Raw genomic sequence first — 27,177 nt, 5'->3', positions numbered from 1 at the left:
CTTGAGTAATCATCCATAAATAATATGAAATATTTATCACCATAATAACTTTGAATTTTCATAGGGCCACACATATCAGTGTGTACTAGATATAAAATTCCTTTAGAAGTGTAGGACTTACTTGTAAAGCTTGATCTTGTCATCTTACCCATCTGGCATCCTCGACACATAGCATTCTTAGGTTTTTCTAGACTCGGTAGACCTCTTACTCAGTGCTTCTTGCTTATTTTAATCAGATTATCAAAATTTACATGACAAAACCTTTTATGCCATAACCATGTATCATCTATCTTTGCATAAAGACACTTATTTCGAGTTGAGTCAAGATGAAATGTATTACCTTTTGTTTGTGTCCCAGTAGCAGCTAACTTTCCATGCTTGTCATGAACTTTGACAATTCCTTTTTGAAATTCTATTCGGTATCCTATATTATTTAGTTGTGCTACACTCAACAAATTGTATTTCAATCCTTCAACCCAGTATACATCATCACATTTAGCATTGTCAAGAAGTATTATAGATCCTTTACCTTTCATCAAACATGGTGCATCATTACCAAATCTTACATAGCCTCCATCATAGTCTTCTAATTTAACAAACTTGTGTTTATCACCTGTCATGTGATGTGAGCATCCACTGTCTATGATCCAAGAATAATTATTATTTATGTGAGATACTAGGGCTTTCTCTTCATAACTTTCTTCATCAAATCCATCTTTAATAGCCATATAAACAACTTCCTCAGTATCAGTTTCATTAGATTTGTCATTGTTGGATTCCTCATCAGCTATTAAGCATGTCTTTCTATCTCTCCTTCTGAAGTCTTGGTGTCCTCTGTATTGGTTGTCTTTTTGCCTATCTTCTCGGTATTCTCTCTTTTCACTAGATTCTCTATCAAGACAGTTAGAAGCCATATGTCCTATTTTGTCACAATTGAAACATTTTAAAGGTATCTTTCCTTTATACTTACCTTTGCCTCTCTGTAACCTTCTAGCTAATAATGCTTCAAACTCTTCTTGCTTCTTGATTTCCTCATACAGTTTGTGTACTTTTTCCATGTTTTTGCGAAATCTTTCACCTCCTCCATTGTGATCCCCTTCAAATTACTTACTCATTCTATCATTGTAATCATCAGATTCACCAAGATGAAAAGAACTAAATGCAGATTCTACTTTATTTACCGAAGACCCACTATTGTCAAAATTACTTAACTCAAATGCATGTAGCTTACCAATAGTAACATCCAAAGAAATTGGCATGTTAGGTACATACCTCAATTCATTGATTGCAGAGACTCGAATAGCATAAGCTAGTAGAAGGGTTCTCAACAACTTCCTTGTTACATCCTTTTCTTCAATAGTTCCTCTAGCTCCTTTAATTTGATTTATAGTCTTCTTTAACCTTGTACTATATTGGGTTATGTTCTCACCTTCATTCATTCTCATGGATTCAAGTTGTCCTCTTAGACTATCTACTTTTGTTCTTTGAACATGTTCATCACCACCATATACAAATATGAGCTTAGTCCACATTGCTTTTACATCATTACAGCCTTCTAGATCATTAAACTCTGAGTCAGTCAATGCTGATGTTATTTCAATCATAGCTTGAATATGTTCTTGCTTTACCTTTATCTCTTTAAAAGGTCATCGGATTGGTGCTAGGTGCAATGTAATCATTCTCCAAATAATATGATGCATATTCTCCAATTCCTAATAAATGCAGCTTCATCCTTTTCTACCATGTGGAGAAACTTGACTTGTTCAGCTTTGGTGCATCCCTTTTATACATCTTCAGATCTTTGCCTCAAGTACCTTTAAACTTTTCTTCCAGAGTCCAAAGCTCTGATACCAATTGTTAAGTTCTGATACTAAATGTAAAGTACTGATGCCAATAGCTAACAAGATGAGAGGGGTGGGTGAATCATACAAACTTAATCTTCCATAAAATCAACAGATTCAACCTCGGTAACATATACTTAAGCAATATAACCAAAAACTGCTAAACATGCAAACTCATAAACACATAATCATCATAACACATATAACACCAAATTTAACTTGGAAACCCAAATAGGAAAAAACCACTATGGGATTTCAGACCCACTAAGAAATATACTCTTCTAAAGTATGCTCGGTTAAAAGAAAATCCTATTAAAGATTACAAACACATTGCTAGATGTGACTCGGCTAAGGGATTTCCCTCAAATCTGTTAGGATCTTCACTTTATTAGAAGTGACCTTGTTAAAGGATTTCAAACACTCATTTAGAATGTTACCTTGCTAGAGGGTTTACAAATAAGACTGTTAAGTCCACTCGGTTAAGAGATTTTCTTTCACTTACAAAATAACAGTAATAAAAATATATCTGCAACTTCACATCTAAAATGCTAAAGCAAATTCTTATTTTCTCAAAACAATCTAGTCATAAGACATATCTAGTCTTCTACTGGGCTCCTTACTTTGTTATTTAAATAGGTCTTCAAGCTTCTGTGCAAGGTAATCACTATGTAGCATCCCTGTGCTTACACTTGCCTGCATACATTGTTCATCAACAATTTCTTATAAACAATTCTCACCGCTTAATCTCCTTGATCACGTTTCCCATGATCAATCTTAGCCATCAGATCTTCACACTTGACCAGGTTCAATGTATCCTTTGATCTGAAAATGTTTTACCTTGCCTAGGGACTTGTAATCCTTTCTTGAAACTTGTGCAAGGTTATTGTGGTTAAATCTACGTTGTAGATCTTCCTGCCAATCTTTCATTGCCATAGATCCTTAACAAACTTCATGTACGACATACCAATCATTCATACATCTCTAGCTAATCATTGTCCTTCATTAAATAATGGTTTTATTCATCCAATGCGCTCTGTCATAACTCGGTTGCAACTCGGTAAATGCTAAACTTTACTCGATAGACATTCCGCCTTCATTAACCGATATTGATAACCTTAGGGTTTACCGACTAGGTTATTTGCTTGGTGACATAGTATAGTATTAACCTTACAACAAACAACATATGTAGGATATCAAAACAATCTAAACATCATGATCTCATCATTGTCTAACTCGGTAATAGTTGCCCATTGAATAACTTATCTCTCCCCTTATTCATCACATTCTTTCTATGTTACTTACTGACCACTTAATACTCACCAAAACATGTTTCTTAAGATATGGCAACATCATACTGATTCAGATAATCAATTTCTTGACATCAATGACAAAATAATGTTATAAAGATAGTTATCATCCTTTTTCAGTTATATCAATAATCTCCAACAGCCTTCTCAATAACCTTAATTAATATCAAGAATCTTTCTTTCTACTAAAAATCCCAATAGGAGTATCCTAGGAATATTCCCTCATCACATTTTGCATCGAACTTACTCAGATGTTCACTTCTCTTGATATAATATTTGCTACCAAATACTCTAAAGTAGCTTACCACTGGTGTCTTACCGGTTTAGTACTCAAAAGGAGTCTTATCCTTTCCTTTCTTGATGAGTACCTGGTTCATTGTGTAGACTGCAGTGCTCACCAGTTCTCTCCAAAAGGTGTGAGAAACATTTCCTTGGATCAACATAGTTCTATCCGCTTCAACCATAGTCTGGTTGTTTCTTTCTGCTAAGCCATTCTGCTGTGGATTCTGGGGGGCAGACAGTTACCTCTTGATGCCATTCTCTTCACAATATTTGTTGAATTCATGGGAAGTGAATTCCCCTCCTTGATCATAGGCATTTGATTCTTCTACTGCTTTCCTTTTCTACCAGTGCTCTAAAAGCTTTGGACTTTCCAAAGGCTTTAGATTTATCCTTCAAGAATGTGACCCACATCATTCTTGAGCAATCTTCTATAAGAATCATAAAATATCTATTTCCTTGCACACTCTTGGTTTTCACAGGACCACACAAATGATCAGTATGCACAAGATCAAGTAAAATTTCTGCAATGAAAGATTTACCTTTGAAGGTTGAGGAAGATGTTTTCCCCAGTTGACATTCTCTGCAAAGAGGATTTTTCGGTTTTCTCAGCACCAGTAGTCCTCTAACTATCTTAATCTTATTGGCCTTCACTATGTTATCAAAGTTTACATGGCAGAGTCTCCTATGCCATATCCAGCTATCATCAAATTTAGCCATAAGACATGTACTTATATTAGTATTTAGCTAAAATAGGTTACCTTTGGTCTGCATACCGGTGGCCATGAGTTCACCATTCTTTCCTTTGATTTTGCACACTCCATTTTTTAATTCCAAAGTGAGTCCACTATCATTCAGCTAGGTAACACTCAATAGGTTATGTCTGAGACATTCCACCCAATACACATTGTCAGCAATGCACTTTCCATTTAGGGAGATGGACCCTCTGCCTTTGATCATACATGGTGCATCATTGCCAAAATGAACCACACCACCATCATACTCTTCCAGAGATAGAAACTTGCTCTAGTCACCAGTCATATGGTGGGAACAACCACTATCAATAATCCACTCATTGGAATTATCAAAGCGGGAGACAAGAGCCTTCTTGTTTGACACATCTTCCTTGACCACTACAAACATAATATCTTCATTTTCTTCATCTTCAGATTCCTCATCCATGACACCTTCATCAACTACTACAAAATAGTTTCTCTGATTTCCTCCTTTGAACTTCTTGAACCTTTCCGGTTTGTGCTTGTTATCACCATTAGGACAGTTTACAGCAATGTGTCCTATCTAGTTACAAGAAAATCATTTCAAAGGGAGATTACCTCTATATTTACCAGTTCCCTTAGGAAGTCTCTTAGAAAGAAGAGCTTCAAATTCCACCAGGATCTCCTCATCATCCATTTCTCTGCTCTATCTTAGTTCACCGCTAGTTCTTGCTTCTTTTTCTTTTCTAGATGGTGCAACAGATGCTCTGAAAGATGATTCGCTCTTTTGAATACTACCATCAAAACTATTTAGCTCATAGGTTGTCAACTTTGCAATGATGGAGTCTAGAGATACCTTAGTCTTGTCCATTGACCTCAACTCCTGAATAGCAGCAACCCTTATTGCATAGACTAGTAATAAGGATCTCAATACTTTGCTAACAATAGTAGAATCATCAATTTTACCTCCTGTACTCTTGATATCTCCAACAATAGTTTTGATTCTTATTCCATATTGTTGAATGGTCTCTCCTTCAACAATCCGCATATCTTCAAACTTTTCCCTAAGGCTTTCTTCCTTAGCTTGTTTTACATGCTCATCACCGCAATAGATATTCTCAAGAGTATCCCATACTTCTTTGCAATTTTCTTTATCCTGGACATCAATAAACTCAATGTCAGATAAGCTACTGATTAGGGCTTCCATGACTTGCCCATTTTCCTGGATCTCTCTTTTTTTGTCATCGGTGAGAGTACCGGTAGGAATAACATAAGCATTCTCAACATAGCTCAAGTGTTGAGCACCCATGCTTTTGATGTATATCTTCATTCCGTCCTTCCATATTTTGAAATGATCTCTGTTTAACTTTGGACCTTCCCTCTTCATCATTACAATAGGATCTTTCCCTCAAGTAGTTAAGCTAACAACACAGAGGACCTGGAGGACGCTCTGATACCAATTGATAACTTAATAATGAACAGTGAGTACCAAACCGGTACTAAGAGGGGGGGTGAATCAGTACAGGCACAAACACTTTTCCTAAACCGGTTTGACTACAAACAATGAACTTAACTGGCAATCACTAACATGGGTCAGAACCAGATTACTACCGGTTAAGCACAATGAGACTATGGAAGATATAAACTGGAAACACTTATCTTTCCATACAAACTACACCCTCATTCCCACATTATCCTTGTGCATAAACAGATAATCTATCATCAGAAATATAATAACATGCTAGATCAACTTGATTCACCATTTGACAGAAAACAACAAAGCATCACATGAAAAAGACATCACATATGACACACATATTTTTCACGTGGAAACCCAACTGGGAAAAACCACAGTGGAGATGAAACCCACAAGTTTTTTTTGAACTCTTTAGAAGTCCGCTTTGTTAGGAGCCTAGTCCAATTAAAGACTATTACAACAAGTTCTGCTAGGAACCGATCCTGTTAGGGATCACTCGGTTAAGAGATGGATAGAATACCCAGTTCAGGGTTAAACCCTATTAGAGGTTACCTTGTTAGAGGATTTTATGAACTCAATGGCTTTGAGTCACCCTGTTAAAGGATTTATAGCAAGTTGGTTAAAGCTACCCTGTTAAGGGATTTTCCAACTATTGAAGTGGTTAGAGATCAACAGGTATTACAATGATCTGGTAATAGCGCTCAATGCCAATGTAGATCCACTTTAGTTCCATTCTTCTGCATACACACGCTGTAGGTATCAACCCTCTTATCTGGTCTGGCAAGAATCATGTATCTTTGCACTTAGATACACACACAAAATTTGCCAACAACTTCAACATGAAACACAACATCAACCTTATAGGAAACAGATAGGTAGGTAATATAAACCCTAAACCCTAAACCTTTAGGTTGAGTGATTTAGTCAGTTCAATCCTGACCATTGAACACTTTGCCTTTAAATACAATGGTCTTGAACAGATCTCGAGACATTCTCCATCATTCGTTCTTCACCGCTTCATGGAGGTGACAACCCATCATGTGCTATCCATCGTTTGTAGAGGCTTCGCACATTCCTGAGGTAGATAGGGTCAATCTCCTTCATGCAAGATCCTTCATGCGCACGAGGTTGATGTGGCAACACGATCTGATCTCCATTACACTGCTAGTTCATCACACAATACCATTAGTTGAATAACATAGGCTCGAAACACTTCAACTGGAATCCCTGAGGCTGCGACTACCAACCAGTAGTCATACCATATTAAACCTTGATAGAAAACATTCCATATATCGGTTCACCTTTCAATATGCTAGTTCACTTGAACAAACATACTAATTCATTGTTTCACACATATACCAGTTCTCAGTAGCATACCAGTTCACTTTTGTCAGTTGCTAAACTTCAATATCTTCAGCATATTACTGGATATATTGGTTCACTCTTTAGCATATTGACATCAATGACAACACAATATCATCATGTCAACATACTCTGCACATATGTCAATAGTTTGCTAGAATGATGTTTTATCGTTGATGTCAACTTATTGTTCTGTGTATTCTAGTGTTGTAGTCAGATTGGATGAGTTGGTTTGGCCAATGTGTTGCCGATGAGTTATTGCAGATTAAAGGGTTTTGAGATAAGTATCTCTAGTTGATTCAATGGAAGTTTCAGAGGTCTACATGGTGATTTGATTGAGTTATGAGATTCAGTATTAAGGTTTGTTTTGTAGTTGGTTGTGTTGATTAGTGTTCTGTATTTTTCTTCACATTTCTTTGAAATTGCAATATCTTGGTTTACAGATTTTGCAAAGTGTTTGGGACGTTCATATGTGTCCTCAATTTAGATGTTTTGCGATTTAGAGGTCCACAAGTGAATCTTTTAGTTTGACAATCAGTTTAGTTGGTGTTCTTGAGGTTTGGTATGATGATGATGAAGATTCTAGTAATTATTGATGTTGTGGTTGTTGTTGTGGTAATTCATGATTCTTGTGGATGTTTCTAGATCATGTTCTATCCATGTTGATGATCCATATTGAGCGTTGTGTGTTATTGATCATTTTCTTGATCTGGTGGTGTTCTTCATGTTATGCAACATTCGTGATGGTTGTGGCAAGTTGCAGATGTTTGAGGCGTAATTCTTTAAGGTGTTGCATGTTCAAAAAGTTGATTTGGGTCCAGACTATGTCTTAGTCGACATTGTTTTGGTCTGCATGTATTGTTGTAGTGTGTGCGGTTATTGCTTTGTAATTTATGATGAGTGTTGAGCCGACCTTGAAATATAGGTTGATGATTTGTATAAATACATGTAACAATAATTTGAGAGATGTATTTGTGTGTGCGAACATTGATTTGATCTTTCAGTAGCAAAGGAGAAGTACAAAGAAGTGTGAAGAAGTGCGAAAGAGAATATTTTGTGTTATATGCTTAATCACAACTGTAACTAGGCATGAGGATATGTTATTCTATCAGTTCACTATCCTTCAGATGTAATTCAAATGTTTTGGTAGGACAGTGAGCTTTCCCAGGTTTGTATCCCTTCTTGTTTTGTTATTTGAGCAGCGAGCTCTAGGTAGTGTTCTTGAAGGCATGTGCATTCCCCATTGTAATATTTCATATACTCATAAAAGGGTATTATCTCATTGTGGGTAGGTTCCTACCGTTCTTTTTCCCTTAACTAGGTTTTCCACATCAAAAATCTTGGTGTTATGTGTGTTATTGATGTGGTGTTGATTTGTGCTTTCATTGGTAATTATTAGATCTAAATTTGTGTTTGAGTTTAGTAAAGTTTGTGGGAAAACTAATTCACACCCACCCCTCCTTCTCAATTAATTAGATAGGATTCATGATTTTCCTATTATTCTAATTAGAAATGATGAATTTTCTCTATAATACAATTACATCATAATCTCTTGATTGTTTGATAGATGTGTGAAAATGGTTTTAATGTTGTTTTTCGGGATGGTGGTTGTGAGATTCGGAAGAGATCTGAAATTTTTATTACCACAAGAAAGAGGACAAATGGAAACATGTATCAATTGAAAGTTGCTACAAGAAATTTCTTATTTTCTTAGATCAATGAAAGTTGGCTATGGAACCAAAGGATGTGTCACATCAATTTTGACAGTTTAGTGAAGATTAGTTTGACAAGAGCTGTGAGATATTTATCAAGATTGACTAAACTAGATAAATTTTTTTGCAAAGAATGTCAAGTGGGTAAACAGACAAAAGGAACATTTAGAGGAAAGGAACAATATTCTACTAGATTGAACATGGATTTGGTACAGATAAACTTATGCAGTTTAGCCAAAACAAGGAGTTTACAAGGTGATAGGTATTTCATGCTCTTAATTGATGATCATTCTAGAATGACTTGGTTTGTATTTATAAGATAACTAGAAGAGGAATTAGAAAATTTTACGATATTCAACAATAGAGTTGAAAATGAAGTTGATAGAAGAATCAAATGTTTAAGATCAGACAAAGGAGGAGAGTTTGTTTTTGATGAATTTGATACTTTTTGTGAGAAATATAGGACTAGGAGACATTTGTCTTCCCCTAGGATACCTCAGTAGAATGGTGTGGTAGAAATAATCAACATGAATATTCAAGAGGCAAAAAAAAATATGATCAAAGAAGATTTAAATCTACCAAAAGTGTTATGGAGAGAAGGAATAGATACTAATGTATATACCCTTAATAGAGATCTATTAAGAAAAAAGTATGGGAAGACATCATTTGAGTTATGGCATGGAAGGATTCCATCAGTGAGGTTTTTTAAAGTTTTTGGAAGCAAATGCTATATCCAGAGAGATGAAGGAAATCTTGGAAAGTTTGATAGCAGAGAAGATAAAGGTATATTTCTAGGATATTCTACAAAGAGAAAAGCTTACCGATGTTACAATAAGAGACTGAATACAATTATTGAAAGTGCAAATGTGAAGGTTTACCAAAAATATTTCTAAAGACTCGGGTATACAAGAAAAATATGAATCTGATGAGTCCATAGGTAAAGAAGAGGAGAAGAGAAGAGAGGAAGATAAGTAGAAACAAAATCAAGTTTCTTCGACAACTGTATCTAAAACCTTGAGGTGTGTTCAGAAGAATCACTCTAAAATTCAAATCATAGGAGATAAGAACAAAGGTGTAATTACAAGAAGTAAAGTTGTTGAAGAACAAGTTCTACTATGTTTAATCTTTGAAGCTAAACCTAAGATAGTTGAAGAAGCATGTAATGATAAAAATTGGATGAAAACTATAAAGGAAGAGTTAGATCAGACTGAGAAGAATTAGACATGGGAATTAGTCACTAGACCAAAAAATAAGAATGTTATTGGAACCAAGTGGGTGTTTTCAAATAAGCTGGATTAAGATTGCCATGTTGTAAGGAATAAGGCTAGATTAGTATGCAAAGATTACACTTAGGTTGAAGTAATTGATTTTGAAGAGACTTATGCTCATGTTGCCTGAAGTGGAAGCTATTAGGATGTTTTTGGCTTTTTTAGCATGCAAAGATTTCAAAGTTTATTAGGTAGATGTGAAGTCATCATTTTTGAATGGGGAATGAAAAGAATAAGGCTACATTGAACAACCAAAATGACTTAAGTTATCAGATGATCCTAATATTGTTTGCAGATTGAAGAAGGCATTGTATGGGTTGAAGAAAGCACCTAGAGCTTGGTATGGAAGTCTGGACAAGTATTTGTTGAATCAAAGATTTAAAAAGGGGTTTGTGGACAATAATATTTACTTTAAATTCAAGTTAGAAAATATCCTAATTATTGTGGTATATGTGGAGGAAATGACATTTGAAATAAATGATGGCATGTGCAAAAAGTTTGCTGGTGAGATGCAAAAGAAATTTGAAATGTCTATGATTGCTGATTTGAATTTCTTTCTATTGGAAACCAATAAAACTGAGAGGTGGGGGGACTGAGTCAGTGTTATACTAGAATAGTAGATTTTAGCCTTAACAAAACATTCATGCACCAACTGGTAATACCGATATAAACAAAATTGAAAGAAGTAAAGCAATCAATAAGCCAAACACATAAATGAGAAAAATAACACACAAATTTATACATGGGAAACCTCAATGAGGAAAAAACATGGTGGGATTTGTGACCCACAATATCAATCCACTGGTCATATGAAGAGATATTACAATATATGATGGGCCTGCACTTACAGGAAGGCTTACAACCTAGAGCACATTGTTCAATCACAATAGGAGCCTCACTGACTATATAAAATTATAGACAACAATCCGGAGAAGTGTGAACAAGTAAGATAGCATCTTCTATGCCAGAATACAGTTCTGGTTTAAGCTCTATCTATTCTGGTTGAAACCCTAAACCCCTTTACCGGAATAACCCTTACAATAAATTCCTCACATACATAGTCTTTTTGATATATTTCCCATCATATTACCATATCCATCATCATGTCTCTATCCTCATTAAAAAATGATCTAATTAATCTTCCCTATATACTCTATACAAATTTATGCCTTATGTCGGCTTACAAATATATACATGATATCAGATTACATGTCAGCCTTTTAACAAAACTGAATAAATATTAAAACAAGTTGTCGATGCTGCATCTAAGATAAGTTGGCCTCCAATACCAATAACCTTTTCTATACCATGTCGGCTTGCATTGTCGGTGCCAAAGAAATCTTTCTAACCTGCCGATACTGGTGTTGGTGCCGATGTCAGTGCCTGTGTAGAATCTGTGAAGTGCCTGTCGGCACACCATATGAAGTCAGAACCCAAAATCATGTTGCCATCAATCACAACATAGTGAAAAAAACCAATAGAGTTTCAATTGCCAACAATATCCCCCTTTGGCATTGTTGGCAACACTCAAGTGAAAAATGGTCATGGTTTCATCTGTTAGTTTCATCCTACCCTGTTCCCCTGAGCTAAATATGCAAAATACTCCATATCTCCAAAATTTCAAAAACTCTATAACTCCCACTAATGTATGCAACCTTTTTATCCTTTTTCACATATATACTACTCCCCCTTTGACATCAATACCAAAAAAAATGTCAAAGAATAAGTATTGTACATTGAATACCTCAAAAAATGTCTTACTGGAGCTTGACTAGTTTCAAGATTTCCGGATAAGCTTTCTCCAGTAATTCCACATAAGTATCGCAACCGGTTTTGAATGTGTTGAAGATAGATACAATTCCTCTAAATAAATAAGAAAAATATTCTTTCTCTTTGATGTTTGATCGGTGTGGGCTTTCGCAGCATATCCATGCATTCCATCTTATGTACACAAAGTGAATCCAATCTTGGACTCACCAAACCTCTCAGACTTCTGGCTCTCCAAATTATTTTATCTCTTTCCTTTTCAAGAGTAGAAATTTGGTTCTCCAAAGTCAAAATTTATCCATCAATTGATGTTGTCAGTGAAATTAATCCATCAAAAGAGTTAGCAATACTAGCAATTTCCTCTGGTATCTCCTTTATCTTTTTCTCTACATTTGTTGTAAGTATATCAATATTGCAACATACCATGTATATGTTTATACATTATTTCAAATAATTTTCAATTAGAATTAACTTCTCCTCAATCTTTTTTCTCTCTCTCTCAATGATCTGATCAAAAGCGCCTCTCTTAGCCTGAGTGAATCTTTCAAGTGCTTGCTGGTTAGAGATCCGCTGTAAGGATTGAAAGTCTTTTGATATGTGCTTAGTTATTAGCTTAATCTCATCGGAAGGGCTCGCTTCATTTTCAATCTTACACTTCAGGACCAATCGGTGTAGAACAGTGATTGATTGATCTATAATCCCCTTGTATGTGGATCCCTCCTTCATTAGTTTCTGAGTAGCCATCGTCATTAGTTCAATGGGAGTCATATTTGTGATGGTTTTCATTTCAACTAGAGAAGTATCAATTGTCAATAATGATGTGCCAACAATTGGTTCCCTACCGGATTCTCCTATTTTCTCTGATGATTTATCCTTTATTACCTCCTCACTTGCACCAGTGGCTTCACTACTTGGTGTAGTTTGTGCAACTGTCAGTTCCTCTCTAGGAACAATATCCTCAACTTGTACATTAAGATCCGGAGGACAATTGTCCTCAATGTTAGTATCCTGTATAATGTTCTCAGTATCAACCAATGTTTCAGTATTTGTATGTACATTTGTGTTTACCAGTGGCTCAATTTTCACTATCTTGATATTTTCAAAACTAAGGGTGGAGTACCCATGATCCCTTTTCCTTTCCCTTCAACTGATGTATCTACAATATTTGCCTTTGTCTCTAGTGAAGTAAATAATCCTTTGTGTTCTCCCAAAAATTTAATCCATGCTTTCTGAGTTTCCTTTATTACTTCATTCATTCTCCCTAGCATCAGGCTAGTTATCTTGTGTTTTCTATTGAAAACCTTTCTATCTACAGTCTCAATTGTCTTTTCCATCTCATCTGGAGCTATATCTAGTAACATAGATAGCTAGAAATTCTTGCATTTTAATGTGCTTATCCTCTTGCATAGCAGATAACCTTCTAGCATATAACATGTTATACAACTTAGCCAGTATTTGATTTTCTATCTCTATTAAGCCTTTCTTGTAAATATCTAACTATAACAGGACTGCTTCCTCTATGTCTCTCTTTTCATGAACCTCTAATTTGTCATAATAAAACTTAACATTCTTCAACATGCCATCTTTAGTTATTTCATCAACAATTTTTGCACAAGTTTTAGGTGTAAACTTATGAGAATCAGTGCCATCCTTCTTCTTCTTCCTTGTGACAATACTAGATGCAGTTGTAGGTTGTTGGTAGTGGGCCAGAGTCCCTTGTGGGGATTTGGACATGGTTTAATAGCCTCCTGTGGATTCTATAAGTCTAGTGGTTGCATCAGGCATTGATAGGTCAATCTTTTGGTGCAATGACAACCCTAGCTTGTAATAAGTAGTATCAGAGCTTGGTTATAGGTTTGAATCATGCAGGCCATGACGAGCAACACTAGGAGGGGGATTTTTGGCAGTGGGCCAATGTCCCTTGAGGGGATTTGTGACATGGTTTACCAGCCTCCTATAGATTCTATAATTCTAGTGGTTGTATTGGGCATTGACAGGTCGATCTTTTGGTGCAACGACAATCCTAGCTTGTAACATAGGTGTAGCCACAGGTGCTTTCTTCTGAGTCGGTAACTTGATTGTGACCTTTCTAACTGGTTGCTTTTTTCCTTCTACCTTAGGTTCTTTCGGTTTCTTCCTAACAACCCTCTTGAAGGCTAATGGTGTATTATACTCTAATTCAGATTCAACAGTAACAGGTTCAATGTGAACTACAGGATCCTTCCTCTTACTCCCTTTCTCCGGGACAACATCAATTAGTGTCTTTATGTCCTTTGAGACCTCTTGTACAAATTTTCTTGCTTTTCCTTCTTTTTTTTCCCTTCTCTTCCAATTGAACTCTGTTTCAACCTCTAGAGTCTTCTACTGTGCAGTTCCATAGGGTTTCTCAGCCTCATCTATTTCTACATCAATTAGCATTTTTCCATAGGCATCAAAGATTAATGCATCTACCTCATATACCTTTTCCTCTATCCAAATCTTTCGGGGCTTGATTGCATCCATGAGAGTCACATCCTTCTTAACCATGAAAAATATGTCAGTAGACTATTTCTCTACTATATGCTTAGGTATTCTTATCCTAGACCTCATAGATTTTTGAAAATCCTTGAAATAACCCCATATCTTATCATCTCTTTGACTTCCTAATGCAACAATTGATTTTTTTAATTGTCTTCCTACCAGAATGTCAAAAACCCATTGCTTCCTACCAGAACTAGGTGTATCATTTAGAAAGTATAACATTAAGAAGACTAACAAATTTCCATACCGGAAGGTGCCCTTCTTCTCACCTTTAATCTTCCTTAAGTTGATCAATAACTCTTCAAGCATCCAACCGCAAAGATCTAACTTTACATTTTCTCTCATAATTTTATATGTAGCCAAAATAAATGAACTTGAAATAGAATTTAGTTAGTTTTACTGAGTTACCTTCTGTCCTATAAGCATGTTGTCAAACTTGATGTCAGTGTTGGTGATGGTGCTCACTTTCATCGATCTCTTGTTAGATGTGGCACTGGTTATCTACCTCACAAAGTCATTTGACACATTCTTATCTAGATGTTTCCCTACCGATGGTAAACCTGTAATTACCCAGATGACTTCCTTAGTGATTTTATAAGGTTTGTCCAGCCATATGTATTTCCCATGTACTCTACTTAGTACATATCTGATTATTTCTTCCTTAAACTCTGGAATATCAAGAATATCTATAAACTCTAGATCTTCAATGTGTTTATATGTCGGTTTAATCTTACCAGATTCTCCCATTAGTTCATTAATATACATCCCCTTGATCTCTGAAGTTCCTAGGTCCTCTCTAAGATAGTGAATGTATGCCCTAATATCTTCTACATACACCACTCGCTCTGGAACATGAGAAACAGCTCTAACCGAATCTTCCTTGGTAGCCACATGTGGATATCACTTGAAAATTAGCCTAGGGCAGTCCTTAACCTCCACTACAGGTGGATTTACAACAAACATAGGAACAAAAGATGATCCCGCCTCCATATTTCAAGATACATACCTTTTGCTCGCTCTTGGTGAAAACATTCAACAAGTTCTTCTAGATGTCGATGAGGTCACTCAAGAAGAAATCTGATTGCCTCTGAATAGCTTCTGATCACACTTAGTTGCTTTGAACTGCTTTGAATGCAGGGTGATTAACAATGAAGTGTATTCAACCTTTTATCCTTCGAAAGAAAAACCCTAATCTTCCATTGACATAAATGACTACCGGTGAAAGATACCGGATCTCACTCAGAATATATCCATGTCGGATAATCCTCGCTAATATCTGGAACATCTTCCAAAACCTCTTCTCGAGGCATATGCAGCATCTCCATGAATTTTGCCTACCCCTAAGGGATCTGCCTTAGTTACTGGATGAGCTCACTAAGGGTGCAGGAGCAACCTCTTCTGATAGATAGGTAGCCAGAACATTCCCATATGATTATTGCTCTTCAGTCTTCCTAACCCATCTCTGAGTGTGATCTTTCCGGATTTCACTAACCTTCTTTTTCCCTTTTTCATTGGATCTTCCATTACTATCCAGTGGATTTTTGCTTCTACAGAACATAGCAATATGTCCAATTTCATTACATGCATAACATGTAACATTGTTCTTCTGAATTGCTTTTCTAAAACTGATAAAATTGCTTGACCTGCACTGATTAGCCATATGTCCAAAGTTTCCACAAGAATAGCATTTTACATTCATTCTACAATCTTTTGTCTTATGACCAATTTTATTGCATTTAGAACATTTACTGGGAGCAGAATCAGGGTTCTTGATTTGCTCTGTTTCTAAATTGCATAGCCATGTGACCAAATCTATTGCAAAAAAAATATCGACCATTGAATTTATAAGCATTGAATTTCCTTACCAATGCCTTATGGTTTTGATCTTCATTAGTGGTACCGGAACTCTGTCCTTGATCAAATCCAAGTGCACTGGAATCTCTAATTTGCCTCTATCTCTTCAGTAACTCATCAAGTTGTGTTGAGCTGATCTTGAATTTTTATTTGTACTCACTTGTAGTAGTTAAATCTCTTAGTATTATCATTTGTCTCTCAAGCTCTTGCTCACTGCTCTACGATTGTATTAAATCAGTTTTCAACATATCATTTTCATGAACCAACCTACTACATTCCTCAAACTTGTTCTTTAGGGACACAACAAGATTTTCTTCCTTTTTACTTATGTCCTCAATCTCCTTAGACATCCTTATAGTTATATCTTTCATTTCATTCTTCATAACCATGTTCTCCTAACTCAATTTCTAACATTGTTCCTTAAGTGCACTTTTCTCTTCATCATCCTGAATTTGCAAAAGTTCCTTCCTCCTAGCTTGAACGGAAGATAGTCTCTCTTGTAGGACAAGAATGAATTTCTTAGAAGAATTCAACTCATCTTGTAGCTTTAAGTTCTTCAATCTTTCAATATCATAATCTTCAAGTGCCATCTCACGCTGCTTCTCCAAAGCTATATTCAATGATTCTGATTTTAGTATCTTCCTCGAGATATTAAACTTCCTTCGAGGCATAAGGCTTTGATACCAATTATTGGAAACCAATAACATTGAGAGGGGGGATGAATCAATGTTATACTGGAATAGTAGATTTTAGTCTTAACAAAACACTCATGCACCAATCGGTATAGTAGTATAAATAGAATTGAAAAAAGTAAAGCAACCAATAAGCCAAACACATAAATGAGAACCATAACACACATATTTATAGGTGGAAAACCTCAATGAGAAAAAACCACAGTGGGATTTGTGACCCACAATACACATCCACTGGTCATATGAAGAGATATTACAATATATGATGGACCTGCGCTTGTAGGAAGGCTTACAGCCTAGAGCACACTACTCAATTACAATAGGAGCCTCATTGACTACATAAAATTTTAGACAACAATCTAGAGAAGTGTGAACTGCTAAGATAGCATCTTCTATGCCAAAATACAATTCCGATTTAAGCTCTATCTATTCCGGTTGAAACCCTAAACCCCTTTACTAGAATAACCCTTACAATAAATTCCTCACATACATAGTCTTTCTGATATATTTCGCATCATATTTTATTTACATATCCATCACCATGTCTCTATCCTTATTATAAAATGATCTAATCAATATGACCTATATACCCTATACAAATTTATGCCTTATGTCAGCTTCCAAAGATATACACAATATCAAATCACATGTTGGGCATATAACAAAAATGAATAAACATTAAAACAAGTTGCTGATGCCGAATCCAAGATAAGTCGGCCTCCAATACCGATAACCTTTTCTATACCATGTCGGCGTGCATTGCCGGTGACCAAAGAAATCTTTCTGACCTGCCGATGTCGGTGTAGAATCTGTGAAGTGCCTGTCGATACACCATATGAAGCTGGAACCCAAAATCATGTTGCCATCAATGATAACATAGTGAAACCAACCAATAGAGTGTCAATTGCCAACACTTTCTTGGATTGCAAGTTAATGAGAACAGTAAAGGTATTTTTATTTCTCAGTCAAATATGCTAGAGAGTTGTTGAAAAAGTTTGGATTGGAGAATTTTAAACTGGTATGTACTCCTATGACAACCAGATGCAAGTTAACTAATGATGATAAATCTCCTAAGATTGATGCAAGCAAGTATAGCTCAATGATTCGAGGAATTTTATACCTAACTGTTACTAGATCGGATATCATGTATGTTATTTTTCTTGTAGCTAGATTTCAGTAAGATCTGAAAGAGTCACATGTTGTTGCAGTAAAGAGAATTTTCAGATATTTGAAAGGTACAAAATATTTTGGGCTATGGTATCCTAGAGGATTATATTTTACTCTAAAAGATTATACGAATGCAGATTGGGTAGAAAGTGTTGATGATAAAAAGAGTACTAGTGGTGGAGAATTTTTCTTATGTTCTCGGTTAGTTGCAGGGTTTAGTAAAAAGTAGGATTTTGTGTCTTTATCAATTGTAGAAGTTGAGCACATTACGACTACATCATGTTGCACTTAGATACTTTGGATAAAATAGACATTGAAGGATGTTGGTGTGATGTTTGATGAACTTATCTCAATCATGTGTGATAATACAAGTGCAATAAATATTTTTAAGAATCTGGTACTACATTCCAGAACAAAGCATATCTCTATTCGGTATCATTTCTTAAGGGAGAAGGTGTTGGACAAGAAGTAAAGCTAAAATATATTCCTACAAAAGAGAAAGTTGCACATTTCTTTACGAAGGCTTTGTGCAAAGATACTTTTGAGTATCTCCAACAGAAGTTGGGGGTATTACCCCTTCCTAGTTTGAACTAGTGCATTTTGCAGTGCATTAGTCCAAGGAACTTCAAGCATATTTTAGTCTAGACTAATGTTTCAGGATTCCTCTTAGAGGTAGTTGTGTGGATTCTAAGATGAGTTGTTGCTTTCCTTTGTCTTTGATGTCAAAGGGGGAGATATATAATCATTTTTCTAAGGGTGAGAGATTGGAAAGATGAGATTTGAGTTTGTCGTTAGTGAATGTTGCCATCAATGACAAAGGGGGAGATTGTTGAAAATGTGAAGTTGATGGTATGTCAATATGGTTGTCATTGATGTCAACGTACTAATTCAGTGATTTAGTGTTTGGTTTGTGCTCCACATTTCTAATATTTTGTTGGAAGTTGCTTTGGGATGTCATGCTTATGATTTGGTGCTCTAAAATTTGTGCTTCGAAAGTATATGCAATGATGATGTTGTTTTCTGGAAGAGTTGGCAGAGTTTCGTGTTTCTCCACATTTCCAATTCTATTGATGAGATTTTGGATTTATGTTATTCATGTATTTATCTTAGTTATTTTATTTCGACATGAGAAGATGATCTCCAAAGTCATGGTTGAGCTGATATGTTCATTTCGGGGCTAGTTGACCTTGAATGGTTATGTTTTTGCTCTGATATTTGTGGTGTATGGAAACATGTTGTCTTGATCGATAATGTGTTGTGTTATGGTCCACTTCTCATTCCTTTCCACTCCAAGAATGTTTAGTGTAGACCTATTTTAAATTGTGTTTCAATGAATTGTTCTTCTGGCTGACTTGGAGAGATTCTTAATTTGAGAGATTAATATAAATTAAGGATGATTATAATGAAGAACATATGGATGCAAGTGGATTGAAAAGGAAGATCTATTTTTTGCAAATGTGTGCGAGGTTGTGTGAAGTTGTGGTTGAGTAGTGAGATTGTGTGTTGTTGTCGTTTGGTACTAGAGGGAGTGAGCCAAAGGTTTCTTTCGGCATTGGAGCGGTGTGGTAGTTGTGATTCAGTGGTGGATTCTTTCTTTTTCTTTCTTCTTCTGGGAAGTGAGCCCTTCTTTTTCTAGTGGTTGTAGCCGAGCAGTGACCCCACTTGCAGTGAGCATTTTGGCAATGAGCCACCCTTTGTAAAAATCACCTTAATCGGTGTCACCCTAATAGGTGTTTCATAATTGAGAATTAGCATTCTCCATGGTTCTTTCCTCCTTGGGTTTTCCACGTATATTTGGTGTTCATGTGTATGTTTGATGTGTGTTCTCTTTCATGCTTATATATGTTTATGGTTAAGTTATCAAAAGTTTGTTTACCAGATCTGTTTTTGTGGATTAAGTAAAAGATTTTAATTGGTACAATTGATTCATTCCCCCTCTTAGTTATCCGGGATATTCAACATATATGCCCAAAGATTCAATGATAAATTCACTATAATGAAGTGAATGACAACACATGAAAGCTTTATCCATTTCTAGTGCTAACTCCTATATAAGCAAGATGCATAGCCGGGTTTGGGTGTCAAATATCCTTCTCTCAATAAGCTAAGAAATCATCCAACATTTATTTTCCATACATCATATGATTTCATAATTTCCATTTCAGACCTTTTTTAAATGTCATTTCTAAAACCTCATTATTGGCCTACCTCTTTGTTCCCTTCCCATTTAGAAGATACCCTTGAAAGAGGACACGATATACAATCTAGGATGATAAGAATGTTGCACAAAATGATGAAATACTATAACCCACTACTATTATCCACTTCCTTAATTATCACAACATATCATCATTAAATTTTCTTTTGTATCATTCTAACAACTTCCACCCTCCCCATCATGCTCATTATTAGCTCTAGAGCTAAACAATTCTGTAATTATTATAATTAATTTTCACATTGATTACAATATTTTGTACAAATACCAATCCATCTCTAAATCCTTAGATTTTCTATTCATTTTATTTTCTATTCTAAATAAATTTTACATGTAGCTTCTCAAAGTGGAAGAAATGGCTTCTATATCCGTTTAATTTTGCATGAATAGAACGTTTCTTTTTATTATATGAAATAATCCTATAACAGTTTAAAAGTTGCATGACGAATATTTGATATGTTGCGAAATTCATGGGAGGATCAAAGCTTATTAATTCCAATGAGCTCTTCATTTCTCTTTGGGCATCAGGAGCATGGCCAATTTGGGCAATTCATTCTTTACAAATCTGGTAGATCATACGCAAGCCATAACGTTCTTCTGTGTTGTGTTGATCTTGCTTATTCTTTTGAAGGCCTGCTATAATTTTAGAACTAGAAGAGAAGACTCAAGGAACACCATTTCATTTCGATTTGAAGAACAGAATGGCTTAGGGCTGCCCATCATGGGTTTGAATATAGAAACAATTGAGGCTCTGCCCGAATTTGTGTATTCAAACTCACAGAGCTTCAAAGAGCCACCAGAATGCGCAGTTTGTCTGTCTGAATTTGAAGAGAACGAGAAAGGAAGGCTGCTGCCCAACTGTAATCACCGATTTCACAAAGAATGCATTGATATGTGGTTTTATTCACATTCTACTTGTCCTCTGTGCAGGACCAGAGTGCAATCTAATGGATCTTCAGAAGAACCCAATTCTTCAAATATTGCAAGGAGCCATCCAAATTTTGTTTATGGGCATCTGGTGAGTGGGCAAAGAAGCTCTGGTGCAGTGCAATATCCAAATTCATCAGAGATAGTTTTGTGGGTCGGTCATGATCAACAAATATCTGGTCGAAGGATTTTGCCACAGTTTGCTCTTCAATTGCCAAACAGGTCGAATTAGGGCAAAACTAATGCTCTTCCTTGAACACTATTGTGCAGTACATGTTTTCAGAGTTTTGAATCTGGATTGGTGGAATTATCGAAAATGAAATTTTGGGAAAAAGGAATTGGGAATATCAGTATCAGTTACGTTGGGATCTTCTTCAAAGTTTATCGAGTTTTCTATTCCTGTGGATACGTTAGATATTATAGATTGTGCTACCGAATCGTCACAGAATTGAGATCCACTTTCTTTGTAATCTTAAAATTGAGATAAAATTTCATTGGAGAAAAATTGCATGTGGCTGTATGCATGTTGATATCGTCGTTGCCGTTTTGAAGATTTCGCCTTTATTGATTGCATGATTTGATGGCACCAATGAACTCTTCTTTATATTGAGTTGTATATAGCCGTGGCGTTTAAAGCAATATAAATCATTGTCCATGCACGTTGTATAAATGAAAGTACAAAGATTCTACCCTAGTTAATGGGTTAGTGCCTAGATACTAAGTAGTTTTTACAATCTTATCCTCTAAAAATGGTTCTTTATTATATAAAAAAATATATCTTTGAGTGCTATCTAATGCTTTCTTTGTAATATTAAAATTGAGATAAAATTTCCTTGGAAGTTTTCAATATGTTTTTTATTGATTTGATGATACTAATAAACTCTTCTTAACATTTAGTTATATAAGAGATTTAAAATAATATTAAGCATTGTTCATGCACATTTAATGGTGTAGTTTCTAAATATTTATAAGTTGAAATTGAAATGAGAACAATTGAAGTTACTTGTCTTGAAATGAGAATTTTACTTGATGGCGTGGTATATAAATCCATGATAATTTAAATTTGAAATGAGATTGTTGATTATAGAACCAAGGAACTTGAGTTTGATAATTTAGATGTCTAGTAAAAGATATGACAACAATCTTGACTTCCTACTGATTTGATACTAACTAATTTAGATAATATTGCCTCTATACAAATGAATCTTTAGTATCTACAACAATGTATCTATTTAGTGAATACCTAATTCAAACAAAAAACTTGTTCTTAAGGAGCACAAAAGAGATATCCATGTAAGGATTAAATTTTTAGACTATCTTGTAGCCTAGCTAATCTCCATGATTTAATTGATAATAAAGTAGAGAAGCATAAATAGGGTGGTGATAAATACTAGTGGGTTGATCATTAAAATTTTTGGTTTGCTAATGCAAGGTTATTTGTTTCTTTATTAGTGGATGTCCATAAATATAAAATGTTATTTTCTTTATTGATCTACATTAACAAATAACTTACACATGCGACATACGCGATTTCAATATTTTTTGTCAAAACATTATTTTTACATTCATTTTTCATCTACAAAATTAACCTAGGATAATGTATTTAAATGGACAACTACAAACACATAATTTTGAAGCTTTGATGCACAAACTAATAAAAAATGGTTAGATATTAGAAATGCTAATACCAAAGTACAAGAAATTAATTTCAAAAAGTAACTAATCGGATAATAATTTTGATAAGATCTAGAATGAGTAAACTATTAGGAACTAGATATATAAGGTTGTGAATAGTGTAGCAACCTAAGGGAAGGATGGAGTCTTGGGTTAGTGAGAGAAGCAATAGTCAATTCATGAACTAAAATCATACATCTCCCATTGAATAAAAGTGGGTAAAATTAGTGTCGGAAAGTGTTAAGGTGTCCAACACTTTCTCTACATTTTATCCATAATTTGCTATTTGTTTAGAAAAATAGGTGACTATAAATACCAAATAAAAAATATGTAGAAAAAATAAATTAGAACAAAAATTATAATAATTTTTAGCTAACAAAGAAAATATGAATCATAAATTATGTGAAAGAAATTTGAAGCCATCTATGAAAATTTTCACATAACCCAAATAGAGAAATCTATGCAAACAAGTGCTTACAATCCATATGCAAAAGAATAGGAAACATACCATCAGATATGGACAAATATATACCTTGTAAAAACCCTCAAGAGGCAAAAAAAAAAGCATCCAAAGGAGTCCATGTCTCATGTATATTCTATAATGGAAACATTTAAATACATCTTCATGGTATTTTAAAGCTCTCTACATGAATTCTATGTCAACAAACATGTAACTACACATCCCATGCCATGATTTGAATCCTCCCATGTGAAACCTTGAAGAGATGGTCTCACAAGCCAGCCTTAGAAAACTACACACATATGTTTTATTTTGTAGAAATAAGCTTGCATAAAATGACTAAATGGTATTATATAAATCATGTGAACAATACAATGAAGTTATTAAACTATTTCCCCGTTTAATTTTTCATACTAATATTTTTGTAGTATTAATATATGTCCAATGTTCAAACTGGTGCAGCCACAGATAGGAAGATCCCCAAAGAGGAAGTCTGGTCCATGCAACAAGATCAAAACAACACAATACAACACGAGAGAGAGAGAGAGAGAGAGAGAGAGAGAGAGAGAGAGAGAGAGAGAGAGAGAGAGAGAGAGAGAGAGAGAGAGAGAGAGAGAGAGAGAGAGAGAGAATGCCAGATCAGGTGTGAATTAATTCATTGATTCAAATGCAACTTCTAGTAACATTTGGCTTACATGCAGGCAACTATCTTATTATAGAAATATATCCATATGCATCAATCCAGAAGCAAACATCAGATTCAAATTACAATATACTATTCTATATCCTCAATACCCTCTCTACTACACTCAAATACATCATTATATATGATGCAAGAGCATCCCCGGTTCACAACAATCTTGCATCAACCAAAAACATTTTCTTTTTTATTTTGTTTTCTGTTTGCAGTTGTAGTTTTCCTTTTTGTATGTCTTAGTTTTGGCTTACCGAATCCTATGGAGTTGGATTCTCATTGAAGACTTGATCATCTTTATTTCTTGCAAACCGCATCTCTTTTGGATCATTTTCTAGCAAGATATCGCTACTGGTTTCCTTGACAGTTTCTTGTTACCAGTTGTTCCTTTGATACAATGTTGCCTGAGACCTATTCTGGTGATCTATCAGAACCCATTCTGAAGCTTGTGGAGCCTTGGATGTTGATCTCGAAGTTTCTTGGCATGTGGTCGACCTTCTACATTTCACCCTTTGGATTTTTTGGAGGAATCTCTTGGTGGAGGTCAGCTTTGTTCTTTTTTGCACGTTAGGTCTTGTTTTTTGGGTTTTGATCCTTTTTGGGCTGACTGGATCCTTTGGATCGATATATATATATATATATATATTTATAATCATGCTTTAGAATGTAATCATTATTAGAATCAAGAAGTATCAGATAGATAGACTATGCCTAGAAGATAGATTCTTTCGATTCAAGGTCCAGGTGTGACCTATTCTACCAGGTTTGTGTGTCAATATGTTGTAACCCGGTTGTTGTTGGTTGAATGTAATCGAATTTCAAGCAATAAAACTATCTATTTTGCATTGCCTCCATCATATATGTGTGTTTCTATTGTGTTTATTCTTGCTGACCGGTTTGGGACTGATCTCCTTAAGGTCCCTTCTCACTGGTGACTGCTTCAAGTGGTATCAGAGCGAAGTTTCGTTCCAGAGGTTGCGTGTCCTAAATTTTTGTTGTAGGGTGGCAGATTGCAGATCAGACCTTCAATTGTAGAGGACTAGCATGGATCAATGTCGCGAAGAGGAACTAGGAATGGTGGAGTGCGTGGGAATGTAGACCCTGCTATAATGGAGATGTTACAAGGAATAGCAGCCTGGTTAGAAGCCATGGAGATAGCCCAGAGAAGAGGTTGACATATTGAGGATGTGAGAAAAGATGAAGGAGAAGAAGCCTCGGTAGAACAAGTGAACCTATCGGTAGTTGATCCAGAGGAGGAAAGGTTTTTAAGGGTTTTGAGTAGGGTGAACACTAAACCTCATTTTACCCCACCAAAATAAGATGGGAAGTTATATTTAGATGAATTGATGAATTGGATCTCGGAGATGGAGAAGTATTTTGATTTTGAAAACACTGCAGAAGAGGGGAAGGTGAAATATGCATGTACCCAGTTGAAAGGTCATGCATCTCTTTGGTGGGAGCACTTGCTAGTGATAGGAAAAGAAGAGGTAAAGAAAAGATTAAGACATGGGATAGGATGATTGCTAAGTTAAAATGAAAGTTTGTCCCCGCGAATTATCAAATAGATTTGTTTTAAAAGTTACAAAATCTAAGACAAAAGGAATCTAGTGTGAAGGAGTACACCGAAGCATTTTATAAGTTGAACATCAGATCCAGACATGTTGATGATGAAGTTGAACAAATTGAAAGATATTTAAATGGATTGCGGATGTCTATACAAGATGAACTCAGTATGATCAAACTGGAGAGTGTTGAAGAGGCTTATCAATATGCAATAAAGGCTGAAGAGAAATTGAACAAAAGACATGAGTAGAGACAGAGAGGTAGAGGTGGAAGATTTATTGAAGGAAGATTTCAAGGAGGAAGAGGATATATTGGAGGAAGAGGAACCAATATAGATCATAACAAAGATAAGGAAGTAAGAAAGGAAGGTAATTCAGACCGAAAGGATGATAGAAATTTATACCAGAGGAGAGAACCAGATGGTTACCAAAATGAGAACTTTGGAAGACAAGACAAATGGACATTTAGAGGAACCTACTTTAAATGTGGAGGAGAAGGACACCGTGTATTTGAATGTAAGAAGATAGAGGCTATCGAAAGAGAAACATTGGTGGAAGAGAACCCCACCGGATGAGATAATAAACTGGAAGATGGAGAACTATTGACGATGAGGAGTGCTTTGTGTTATACTAGAGGAGATGAAGAACCCTTGCAAAGGAAGAAGCTATTCAAGAAATGATGTAAGGTATCTAGTAAGTGTTGTAAAGTTGTTATTGATAGTGGTTTGTTAAGATAATCTTGTTTGAGAAGAGATGGTGAATAAGTTGAAGTTGGAGAGATTGAAACACCCTAAGCTTTACCAAATAGCATGGATTTAGGATGAACATAAGTTGTTAGTAAGTGAATAGTGTTTAGTAAAATTGAAAATTGGGAATTATCATGATGAAGTTTTGTGTGATATTACGCCTATGGATATTTGTCATCTTTTGTTGGGAAGACCTAGGTAGTTTGATAGACAGACAATAAATAATGGGGGGACAAATGCATACACTATTGTGGCCCATGGGATGAAGCAAACCTTGTTACCTTTGGAGGAACCTTTGAAAAATGAAGTCTATACGAATGCTTGAATCTGTTTGGTAGATGGAAGGAAATTCCTTGATGGATTGAGACATGAGAATGTGTGTTTTGTCTTAATTCCTAAGAAGACAGAGAGACATGAACCAGAAGGAGAAAACCTAACATAGATAAAAGATTTTCTAATAGAGTATGAGGACACCATTTCAAATAATGTCCCTGATGGATTTCCACCTATTAGAAGTATTAGTCATTGCATAGACTTGGTTCCTAGAGCTAGTTTCCCTAACAAAGTTGCATAGCGGTTGACACCGGCAAAGAATGAAGAACTGAATAGACAAGTGTGGGAGCTATTGGAGAAAGGTTTGATCAGGAAAATTTTGAGCCCTTGTGTAGTACTAGCAATATTAGTGTTGGCATTTTTTAATGATTATGTTGTGATTGTTGGCATATGCACACTCCAATGAGACATTGTATATGATTGAAGGTTTTGTCATTGATGGCAACCTTGCAATCCTATGGCACCGGCAAAGACATTATACCAGCATCAGCAGATCACACTCTACACCGACACTCAGGACATCGACACTGGCACCGACACAGAAGAAAAGAAGTATACTGGCACAGAGGCCGACATGATTTTGTTATATAATATTTTGTTTATT

The 27,177-nt window shown here is 35.4% G+C and overlaps 1 protein-coding gene across 1 annotated transcript; it reads left to right on the top strand.

Annotated features, from left to right (window-relative positions):
* Positions 1-20,709: 20,709 nt before the first annotated feature.
* Positions 20,710-21,336, top strand: LOC131074258 (RING-H2 finger protein ATL2). The gene has a single exon (XM_058010843.2). The coding sequence runs from the start codon at positions 20,710-20,712 to the stop codon at positions 21,334-21,336; it is 627 nt and encodes a 208-aa protein (XP_057866826.2).
* The last annotated feature ends 5,841 nt before the right edge of the window (positions 21,337-27,177 follow it).

Source organism: Cryptomeria japonica, chromosome 7, assembly GCF_030272615.1.
Source record: "Cryptomeria japonica chromosome 7, Sugi_1.0, whole genome shotgun sequence".
Lineage (NCBI taxonomy): Eukaryota > Viridiplantae > Streptophyta > Pinopsida > Cupressales > Cupressaceae > Cryptomeria > Cryptomeria japonica.
This window is presented reverse-complemented; position numbering and strand designations above follow the sequence as displayed.

What these genes read in the sequence shown, in the direction of transcription:
- LOC131074258 (XM_058010843.2), top strand. Translation starts at nt 20,710, where the DNA reads ATGGCCAATTTGGGCAATTCATTCTTTACAAATCTGGTAGATCATACG.